Below are 12,201 nucleotides of genomic sequence, written 5' to 3' on the forward strand. Positions count from 1 at the left end.
CTAAATGCAGCTCTCGTGCTTATCTTTTAACAGGTGGGCATAGATTTCACTGGTTCCAATGGAGATCCCAAATCGCAAGACTCTCTCCATTATATCAGTCCAACCGGAGTCAATGAATACCTGACTGCCCTTTGGTGTGTGGGGAACGTCATCCAGGATTACGACACGTAAAGATTTCAATATTTTACTTCCATGTGAAATATTTGTATGTTTGCTGTGATCGCTTTGTTTTTTCAGCTGTTTTCGTGAGATTTAGGGTAGTGCATGTGAGGGGGTGTATGTATAGAGTGGTGTGCAGGTGATTAAAAGAGTTCAGTGAGGTCGACATGTTTCATGCCTCAGTGCCTAGAGCAGAGGTCTTCAAACTTTTGGATGCCGAGACCCCCCTGTCAACATTTTGAGGCGTAAGGACCCCCTCCTGACAATTTCGAAACCTGTAGGCAGGGCTACTGGAATTATGAGGCAGGTGAGGACCAAATTACGCAACAGGCTTGACTAAATTGTGTGGGAAGAAAATGCAATTGGGGTTATGTGATGCCACGTATTTTGGGATAGCATTGCTTCATCATTTGGACATTTTTTACACACAGTAACACTGAGGAAAAATTTCACCCCATCAGTACCCGTTTATAACCAAAATACAGCAATTAACATCAGAAAGATTTCTAGTCAACCTTTGTGAAGGGCCTTCCACTCCGCAGGAATACGTTCTGCCATATTAGAAGCTCACCTGGCCCTGGCCGGGAGAAGCAGGAGCCCCTTAAAACCCTGGTGGTTTTGTGCAGAGTTAGGCAGTTTACCCATGCAGCTTTCCTCTCACCCCCTCCCTTCCATCCCTCTCTCCTCATCCTGGACCCCTCTCTCACTTTGCAGGCCATTTTCTTTCACCCCTTTTTACAACTTCTGAACTCTCCCCATTCAACCTCTCACTTCACCTTTAATCACCCTTTGCCATTCTGTCCTTTCACTGCCCTCATCTCTAACAGTCTCTCGAATTTATCTCATGGCCTCTCTGGCCCTGTCACTTCCCGTGCCCCTCAGCACTTTTCATTCACCTCGTCCCTCCAGCCACATTTTTGTCTATTTGTATCTTACACCTCTCCAGTCCCCCATTCATCTTTCACATCTCCCCTTTGTTCTAACAGAAGCCCTCACCTGTGGCTCACACTCACTTCTTGCGTGTCCACACTTCTCTTCAGCAATTCACATTTCTCCTCATCCCTGACCTCTTCAATCAAATTCTCTCACTCCCTTGCTGTCCTCTCTCATCCTCTCATCTCTCTTCACCAAGCATACAGGTCGGACCCGTATGCTCCTCTCGACCTGTGCCACTCTGCTTATTGTTCCCTAATTCAAGAAGGCATGAGTTGTCAGTCTTGCTGTTTTGGTGCAGGCCGCGCAGTTATGGAACTTGCACCCTCCTTTGCTCCACCAAGAATCTGTTATCCTTTAGGAAGATATAAAAACCTTTCTCTATGCTCTGTAGGTTACCCCATTTGGCTGGTTGTTCTTCTGTGTTTTTCTCACTTGCCTTCAGGCAGCAGATGGTTATTAGTCCCAGGACATCTTTTGGTAACAGTAGCGCACTACAAATGTAAATAATAATAATATGCAGAAGCAGGGGATTCACTAGACCAGAACTTCGGGGGGGGGGGGGGCGCTAACACTCCCAACCAGGGCTGGTCCTAACGCTGGTCGCACACGTTGCAACAGTCTTTTTTGGTGCCCCACCCCCGTTTCCTCCTTCTCCATGAAGTCCCTCACTGTCACTCACCAACAATGCACCTCATCTCTCTATAGCACCTTTGTGACAAACATTTCATTTTTTTATAGCGCTACTCCTAGTTTACTCACACTCATTTCTGTTTTATGCATGGTACATATTCTTTGTAGCAGGCACATTAACCCTCTGCACTGTGTAGGTGACAAGAGTGTCCATGTGAGTGCACGGTGAGTGATGCAACAGTGTGAGAGTAGGGTAAGAGGAGTGACTGCAGGGTGAGTGAGGTGGCGTATGTATTTGGGTGCGGATGCAAGGTCAGAATGGAATGAATGAATGTATGATTACTGATGGGCTTGTTTGAGTGAGTTGTATATTGAGCAGTGAGGGGTACAGGTGAGTGAAGTGTCACATGAGTGCAGGATGAGTAGTGTACTTGTGTGACTGCAGGCTGAGGTACAGGGTGAACAGCGCAAGTGCATTGTGAGTGCAGAGTGATCACTGTGAGTGCAGGGTGAGCGGGTGAATGGTGAGAGTGCATGGTGATCAGTGTGAGTGCATTGTGATCGCTGTGAGTACAGGGTGAGCGTGAAAGTGAAGGGCGAGAATGAGGAATGAGTTGTCTGAATGCAGGATGCATTCCCAGACACATGAAGTAACTCGGCATGATATTGACGGCGGCGTAGTGTTTCAGATATAAGTTAATCTATTGCGGCATTAATCGGGGATCGAGTGTGAAGGAAATAATGTGCTGATCCTGCAACAAACTTACAGTCCTATGGTTAGGGTTGCAAGCAGAATATTTTGATGGCCCAGTCGTTACAAAAATAAGCAGTCACCTAAAGCTGTATTTTCAGCACTTATCTGTGCCTACTTCGAACAGCAAATGTAAATAGAATGCACGTTTAATTGTGTTCTAGGGCTGCCTCAATGATCCACGACTGATAATTAAAGAGAACAAAGACAGAAAAGTCACATAACAAATGCATACGTACTTTTTTATTTAGAAGTCTATTTAGTGTCAAGACTAGGTCTTTGCAGACTCTTTAAACAAAACACGGCAGGCATATTTCTTTTGGCAACTCTACTTTATATTCCTTTACATGAAATGTATTCTCACACTATGGCAGTGAATGTAAAACCCAAACGTAAGGCAGGGGGTACTGGAACCAGGAAAAAACACTAAGCCTCTGTAACCAGTTTACAAAGGCATGTAAATATGCAAATGGTCTTTAAAGACCTGTGAAAAACTCGGGCGTGCCCGGAGATAAGACTCCAGACACTGCCCAGCTGAGCCCCCAGCAGCTCGAGTTGCACTGCAGCAGCCCGGGCTGAGACACGGGACGGGGGAAGAGGGGGGCTGAAGCCCTTTGGCCTAGGAAGAAGTGTGACTGGAAGGTGCGACCCCCTTTGCATCACTCCAAGGCCCCCCTGGGGGTCGCGCCCCACAGTTTGAAGACCCCTGGCCTAGAGGGTCGGTACCATTTCAACAGGACAAGGTTAATACCTACCCTACAGAGGATTTAAGCCCAAGAGGTAGCCTAGGGTTTCAAATCTAATAATACTGTACCTGCTGTGGTGCAGGATAGGAGATCCAATTCAGTAGTTGTGTCAGTGATACCCCTTAGGTAAGGCAGAGGACTGTGCCTTGCTGCATGAAGAAAGAGTGGTCCTCGTGGTCCAGAGTCATTAACCCCAGGGTGGAAAAGAAGTACAAGTCTGCCCCAGCTGACCCTGTTTATATTAAAGGGCAACTACCCTTGGATTCCTTAGTAGTCTCCAACGCCAGGAAAAGGGCTAACTCCCAAACCACAGGTACGATAGGGCACATTATGACGAGCTTGAGACCCTACTACAACACCTTCCAGATCAATATAAAACAAGAGCCAATGATCTCATCCAGGAAGGCAAACTCATAACTAATACCTCCATTTGTTGTGCTCTGGATGCTGCAGACACAGCATCCCAAGCTATTAATACCAGTGTCCTTTTACGCAGACATGCGTGGCTACGCATTTCGGGCATCAAACCCAAATTTCAAACTACCATATTAAACCAACCGTTTGAACAGGAACACTTGTTTGGGCCTAGTGTAGATTGAGCTTTGGAGAAGATGAAAAAAGATACTGACACTCCCAAATCAATAGGAGCTTTGCAATCGCAAGCTCCCAGAAGTTCTTTTCATCGCTCCTCTTATAGGGGTGCCTCTAGAGGCTTTACCATTAACAACCCCTATACTTCCTACAAGAGTCCCACCCAGACCTCATCTACCAGAGGCTATTACAGAGGAGGCTACAGGGGTAATAACGAGGGTAGAGGCAAAGCTACCAATACTCGCACTGCCTCCACCCCCAAACAATGATTTCCCTCCACTCCCCCTGCACCACTCTACGGAACCCTGAGACCCATCTTGGACCTCAGACCATTAAACCTCTACATATAATCAGACCAATTTCATATGATTACTCTTCAACAGGACCTTCCTCTACTCAAACAAGGCAACTTCCTTGCCACCTTAGATCTCAAGGAAGCCTACTTCCACATTCCCATTCACCCTGCTCACAGGAAATATCTCCGGTTTATAGTAGACGGTCAGCATTACCAGTTCAAGGTTCTCCCATTTGGAGTTACCACAGCACCCAGAGTCTTCACAAAATGTCTGGCAGTGGTAGCAGCCCACTTAAGAAGACAAATTCATGTCTCCCATATTTGGGCGACTGGCTCATAAAAGCCAAGTCGCATACCCAGTGTGTAAATCACACACACACACAACAATCCGACAACTTAACGACTTAGGGTTTACAATAAACCTCACCAAGTCTCACCTCCAACCTTCCCACATCCAACAATATCTAGGTGCCACAATAGACACCTCAAAAGGCCTTGCATATCCCAGTCCAGCCAAGATAGCAAGCATGCAAACCCTTATAACAAAATTCCAGCTGCAACACTCCCTTCCAGCTTGAGTGTTCATGCAACTAATAGGGATGATGGCCTCTTGTATATTCATAGTACCTCATGCAAGACTCCAGATGCGCCCCTTACAGGAATGCTTAGCATGTCAGTAGAACCAAGTTCAAGGTCCGATAACAGATCTGGTGTTAGTAGATGGCCGTACACATCGCTCTCTGCAGTGGTGGAACACCCAATACCTTTCCAAAGGGCGACAGTTCCTAGAGCCGGTTCCACAGATTGTGCTAACAGCAGACGCATCACTCACCGGCTGGGGAGCTCATCTACTTCATCACACCATACAGGGCACATGGACACCTCAGCAAAAGCTACTCCACATCAACCATTTGGAGTTACTAGCAATCTTTCTGGCATTAAAATCATTCCATAAACAGATATCAGGCAAAGCTGTCTTAGTCCGCACGGACAATATGACAGCAATGTACTATTTACAAAAACAGGGGGGACGCACTCTCTGCAGCTCTCAACTAGCACAGAGCATATGGAGGTGGGCTAATCCGCAAAACATATTCCTTTTAGCCCAACATCTTCCAGGAATTCAAAATCACATGGCAGATCTGTTAAGTCGTCAGACACAACAGATTCATTAGTGGGAACTTCATCCACAAGTTCTTCAACCCTTTTTCCAAATGTGGGGGCAGCTAGAGATAGATCTCTTTGCCACACATTACAACACAAAATGCCCAAGCTTCGCCGCCAGATATCCACACCCATTGTCCAAAAGCAATGCGGTATGGATGAATTGGTCTGGCAGATTTTCCACCTCTCCCACTCATCCCATTAGTGGTGCGCAAGCTGCAACAATAGTCACTAACATTGATCCTAGTTGCTCCAACATGGGCCAGACAACCATGGTACACAACATTGCTGGAACTATCAGCAGTCCAGCACCAAAAACTACACCGCTCCCCACAGCTGTTAACACAGAACCATGGAGAGATCAGACATCCAGATCCAGCACAGCTCAGCCTGGCGATCTGGCTCCTGAAGTCCTAGAATTTGGTTACCTTAATCTTCCACCTGATCGTATGAACGTTATCAAAGAGCCTAGGCGCACCACCACTAGAGCCTGCTATGCAGCCAAGTGGAAAAGATTTGTTATATACTGTAACAACAACACCATCAATCCTTTAATGCCTCCACTCAACACATCATATGTTACCTGTTGCATCTTCTAAGATGTAATCTGGCATACACATCAATTAGATTACATCACACTGCCATAGCAGCTTACCTACAAAACAGACAACATCTGTCATTGTTCAGGGTACCTGCCATTAAAGCATTTATGGAATGCCTCAAAAGAATAATTCCTCCCAGGGTACCACCCTCGCCAGTGTGGAATCTAAACCTTGTCCTCACAAGACTAATGGGTCCTCCATTCGAACCTCTGCATAAATGCGAGCTACAATTTCTTACATGGAAAGTCGCTTTCCTTGTGGTCATTACATCTCTTAGAAGAGTCAGTGAGCTACAGGCACTAACTATTCAAGAACCATTTTTACAAATCCATCATAACAAAGTGGTTCTCAGAACAAATCCCAAATTCCTTCCTAAAGTTATCTCACCCTTCCATCTCAACCAATCTGTTGAGTTGCCAGTGTTCTTCTCGCAACCACAAACGGTAGCAGAAAGAGCTCTTCATACACTAGACGTAAAAAGAGCACTCCTTTACTATATTGACAGAACAAATACTTTTCGCAAAACAACTTTTTGTATTCTTACCACCACCACATAAAGGCAATCCCATATCAAAGTCTGGGATTGCAAGGTTGTGAGAAAGTGGCTCTGTATATACTGTTCCCAAATAGGTACAGTGTGTACAGAGTCCACAGTCCCCAGAGGTTTGGCAGAGGTTAAAGTTAGATATAACCTTACTGCTTGACCAAGCTACCACTTTAGAGAGTAAGGCAGTATCAGAGGACAGTGTAAAGCATTTTTTGTACACACTCAGTCAGCAAATGGTCTCACACACTAAATAACTGAACTCTAGGCCAATGGTTTATATAAAAAATGTTTGTTTTATTTTAGAACCAACCATAGGTATTAAAATATACTTTCTCAGAATGAGATGCTTGAGTTAAATACTTTTGCAATATGCAATTGACTTTTGTAGATAGTTATAGGTTGTTGCAATAGGCAACACAACTTCAAACACAATAATGCATTGAGCTCAATGGAAGTTTTAAGTTATTTGCAATAGATTACTTTCAGGATTACTTTTGTAACTCCTGGACTGGATCTTAGATTCAGTCCTGGGACAGTTCTTGGAAACAAGTGATAAAAGTCGACTTAGTTACTGTTGTGATTTTTAGGCAATATTTTGCCATTTTAAAAGTGGACAATTAAAAGAAATTTCATAGAAAACAGTCAATGATTCCCTATGGAAGAAAATTCAAGTTGCAGGTAAAGTAGGTTCTCGTTACTTTTGTAATCCAGTACTGGGCTCCTAGGCTCAGTACTGGGATCTCTATCTAAAACAGGTAAGTAATTACGTTTTCACAGTTGGTACGATTTTTAAAGAATATTTGAAGTTTGCAAAAATCCACACTTTGAAGAAATTTTACAGAAAAACTATCAATGATTTCCTATGGAAGAAAATTGGGTTACTGGTAAGTACGGTTGTGAATATTTTTCAGGGTCAGTGCTGGACACCAAGATCCAGCACTGGGATCTCTCCTAATAGCAGGTGAGTATTTTCGTTTTCGTTACTCGGTTGATTTTTGGTGAATATTTTAAGTTTTAGAAACTCCACACTTAGAAGAAATTTCAGAAGAAACCAGTCAATGTTACCCTATGGAGGAAAATTGGGTTATCGACTTTTAGGTAAGTACTCGACTGGCAGAGTTAAGGTTCTGGGCACAGACTCGGGGGGGGGGGGGGGTCTCCCAGGAGGGTCAGGCAGGTACAGTTACACCCTCAGCGGCACAGGGGCAGCTGGGTGCAGAGTGAGTTGGGGCCCAATGTTATCCTATGGGAGGCAGGGGGGCCTTGGTTGGTGGTTGCTGACTAGCAGACCACGTGGCTGTGGGAGCTTGGCTCCTGGTCACTTGCTCAGGGCAAATGGGGAAGTAGATATGTGTAGAGGTTACACTGCCAGGGCCACTCGGGCGGCTGGTTGCAGGGTGCTTTTGATCCTTCGGGCGCTCAGTCGATTTCAATGGGAAAGCTCCTGGTTGAACAAAGGCTGCAAGCTCGGGGACGAAGATTCTTCTGGTGCCACCACTTCGAGAGGTAAGTTGGGTAGTTGGAGGATAAGTAGGTACCCAAGAGTTGGGCACAGGGGGCCGCCGGGTGCAGGGGTGCCTTTTGGTGTCTGGAAATCTTACCCTCTGTTGATCGCGGTTGGGGAGGTACCTGGTTCTGAGGCTGCAGGCGTCGTCAGGAGCGTCGAGGTGAGACCTTGGGTGCCGGATTCGGGGTCAGTCGCCGGGGGGGACGTCCTCGGGGTCTTTGTTTACTCCGGCACAGGCCAGGCTTGGTGGGTGCAGAGTGTGCAGGGTTCGCGGTTCCGGGCTGATTCCAGGGATTAGAGCCGGTTTTGAGCAGAGCCTCTGCTCATGGGAGTCCCAGGTGCTTAGAGCCAAAAGGTAGCCAGGTTGTCCGGGGTTTGTGAGTTTGCTGGCCACAAGAGGTGCCAGGATGTAGCAGGAGCAGGTTCGAGGGTTGACAGGCCAGTAAGGCTTGGGCCAAAGCAGTTGGTGTCTTCCTCTTCTTAGCAGCTGCACGGCAGGTCTTCTTTCTTGTTCTTCTTTGTTTTTCGGAATCTGGAATCTAAGGAAGGAAGGTTCAGGGTGCCCCTAAATACTAGATTTAGAGCAGTTACAGGTAGGTTAAGGGCAGGGACCAATGGGTCCCTGCCCTGGGGTGGGTACACCCCCTATTCTGCCACTCTCCTGTGGGAGGGGGGCAGTAGCCTAGTCCTGATTGGGCAGGGCCTCCCATCTTCAAGATGGCGAGTGCCCGGAGATGTGCTTAACCTCGCCTCCCCCACCTGAGGGGTGGACTTGGCAGGCTGGCACATCCCCTGTCCTTATTTGGGGTTTCCGGCCAGGCTTCCCGCCAGAGTGCGGGCAGCAAGTGGCCTGGGGCAGCTCACCGAGGCGGCATGCCTTTGAAGCTTCCCCCTGTCCATCCTGGGAGAGGAGACCTAGCACCTCGCCCAGGATGTGCATTGTTGCAGGCCCAGGAGAGCGGGGGCTCTCCTACCCAGGGGTCCAGCAACATGTCTGCTGTGTGGCAGCCTAGGCAGCCTCCCAGACCAGACGTGGATTGTAGGTTAGGTTTCAGGGGGCATCTCTAAGATGCCCTCTGGGGTGCTTGGTACATTAAATCCCACACTGGCATCAGTCTGGGTTTAATGTGCTGAGAGGTTTGATACCAAACTTCTCAGTCTTCAGTGTTGCCATTATGGTGCTGTGGAGTTCGTGTTTGACGAGCTCTCAGCACCATGTAAATGGCAGCACTGCACTTACAGTGCCCAGGAATGGACCTGGGTACTGTAGGGGCACAGGGCTCATGCTCCTGTGCCCACACCACTGCCATAGGGCACCCAGCTAGAGGGGTGGCTGATGTATGCCAGGGCAGTGTAGGTGGTGGGTATGGCACACAGGGATGTGTGCCATGTCGACTCTGTTTTGTCTTGTACCCAGACACTCAGCCTGCAAGGGCAGTGTGTGTGTGTGTGTTAGGGTACAGGTCCTCTAAGGGTGGCACAATGAGTGCTGCAGCCCTTAGAGGCCTTCCCTGGTCACAAGGCCCTGGGTACCTACGGTACCATTTACTAGGGGCTGACATGTGGCCAGGGTTTGCCAATTTGGGTTTGAGGTTTTTAGGGAAGGAACATAGGCCCTGGGCACCTGATTGGCAGGAGTCCAGGGCACACTCAAAGTACATTCAGCAATTCGGCAAAAAGTGGGGCATACCATGCAAGAAAGATGGCACTTTCTCACAAAGGTGGATTGTCAAATGTATACAAATTTACTATCACAGAGCAAAACGTACACTATCTATTCCCCCTAAAGCCCACTCTACCCGCAAAATAGGGGCTTCAATGGCATTTTTAGGGAAAATTCTCTTAGATGAGATCTGCAAAGTGGCTACATGGTCTACACCGCACACATTCACAAAACACTATTGTGTATATGTGCAGGCAAAACAACAAGCTAGTGTGGGCCAAGCTGTACTCAAAACACTATTTCAAACTACTGCAACAGATACTGGTGGTCGCCGCTAAGGAGACCTACTGCTATGCAATCTATGCACAGTGTATGATCTGCAGCTCATATGCCTCGAACGGAAAATGCTACTTACCAGTATGCATATGTTCTTGGCATGTAGAGCTGCAGATTCACACACGCCTACCGGCCTCCTTGGCTACCTTTATCTGTTCCAGTATTATCTTAATTAGATACAACATACATGGGCATATGTTTCTTACAAAACTCCATCATTTCCCTTCTTGGCGAAACAGCAATCTGAAGATGGAGTCGATGCCCATGCGCACTATTGTCCAAAGGAGGAGTTACCTATCTCATGACTTTCAAAGACTTATTCCAATACAACAACACAGTGCAAACATCCGGGCCCAACACCAGATGGCGATCTATGCAAAGTGTGTGAATCTGCAGCTCTACATGCCAAGAACATATGCATACTGGTAAGTAGCATATATATATATATATATATATGTATATGTATATGTATATGTATATATATGTATATGTATATGTGTGTGTGTGTGAAGAAAAGGTTACCCAAAAGGTTACCCAACGCTCAAGAGGCACTCGCAGGAGGTTCATTTCCATCCGGGGAAGAGCTCAAGGTTGCCGCGTCACCTGACGCGTTTCGGGCTACCCCCTTTCTCAAAGGTATGCTGCACACAAAACACCACCAAGTGGGGCCCAGTATATTCCCTCCCAGTCCCAGAATGCTTGCAGATTTACTCACCTGAGTGCAATCATGCTGAAAACCAATAAAAACGAGGGAATATACTGGGCCCCACTTGGTGGTGTTTTGTGTGCAGCATACCTTTGAGAAAGGGCGTAGCCCGAAACGCGTCAGGTGACGCGGCAACCTTGAGCTCTTCCCCGGATGGAAATGAACCTCCTGCGAGTGCCTCTTGAGCGTTGGGTAACCTTTTCTTCACATATATACGGCCTGACCCAGGTCGGGAGAGGCACCGCTGCGTGATGCGGATCCGTCACTGTTGGAGGCAATAGCGGTTAGCGGAGCAGGAGGAGCGGCAGAGATCCTTGTGTGGAAGCCGTGTTTTTAAGAACTGTACTTGCGAGACACCAGCAGCCCACATGGGTTCTATGATGGACTCCCAGTCCCAGAATGCTTGCGGATTTACTCACCTGAGTGCAATCATGCTGAAAACAAATAAAAACGAGGGAATATACTGGGCCCCACTTGGTGGTGTTTTGTGTGCAGCATACCTTTGAGAAAGGGCGTAGCCCGAAACGCGTCAGGTGATGCGGCAACCTTGAGCTCTTCCCCGGATGGAAATGAACCTCCTGCGAGTGCCTCTTGAGCGTTGGGTAACCTTTTCTTCATATATATATATATATATATATATATACACACACACACACACACACACACACACATACCCATTGGCGTTTCTTTCTCGAAAAGGAGAAACAGCACCACGATCTTTTTGAGCCAATAACTCTTTATTTTCTTATAACGTCTTCACTACAAAGTGCACAGCGTGCATTCGATGGCCAACACATCTCAGAGATTTATTGGACCACATATTATATATATGTGTATGTTTGTTTATACACATACACACACACACACACACACATATATTCACTGAAAAAAGAAAGGTTACTGAGACGTTCTAGTTAGGCTCAGCTTTCACTCGTACAAAACCAGTGAGATACAGTAGTTCTAGTTAGCTGAGCTAACTATAATTCGTGCCCCGACAGTGCACTGCTCATGACCTCACACATTACATCACTTGTGACATGGTCAGTGACATCACTGATGACTTCTCAAATGACATCATTAACATCATACAGTGACTGTGTTTTAACCTCTTCTGTGCCCATGACGAGATAGTCTCGTCATGGAGCACGGTTGCGCTGTGCCCATGACGAGACTATCTCGTCATGAACCCCGCCCGCTAATGTAACGGCCGGCACAGGAGGGGGAAAGGGCGGGGCACTGAAGGGGTTAAAGTTTATCTGTTAAATATGTATATCAGTGGGTGCATAGTACCTGTATAAGTGAGTGATTAGGTATCTCAGTGAATGTATGGGTGAGTTACTGGTTGGGTGAATGTCTGGATCAGTCAGTTGGTGTCCAAGTGGCAGTATGGGTGTGTGTGAGTGGGTACGTGAGTGGCTGTATGGGGGAGTGATTGGTTGTCTAAGTACCTGTATGGGTGTCTGTGTAGGGGGGTGTGACTGCCTGTATGGATGAGTGAGTGGGTGAGTCAGTGGCTGTATGGGTTAGTGATTGCGTGTGTGAGGGGCTTTATGGGTGAGTGTGTGTAT

The 12,201-nt window shown here is 47.0% G+C and overlaps 1 protein-coding gene across 19 annotated transcripts in view; it reads left to right on the top strand.

Annotated features, from left to right (window-relative positions):
- LOC146812053 (copine-1-like) overlaps window positions 1-12,201 on the top strand; it is a 633,944-nt gene that overhangs the window by 495,480 nt on the left and 126,263 nt on the right. For all 19 annotated transcript variants that reach the window (XM_085619050.1, XM_085619045.1, XM_085619042.1 and 16 more), the window contains one exon: window positions 34-167. In XM_085619050.1, the coding sequence (XP_085475176.1) occupies window positions 34-167 (134 nt within the window). The remainder of the gene's footprint in view (window positions 1-33; window positions 168-12,201) is intronic.

This window comes from Triturus cristatus, chromosome 7 (genome assembly GCF_964204655.1).
Source record: "Triturus cristatus chromosome 7, aTriCri1.1, whole genome shotgun sequence".
NCBI lineage: Eukaryota > Metazoa > Chordata > Amphibia > Caudata > Salamandridae > Triturus > Triturus cristatus.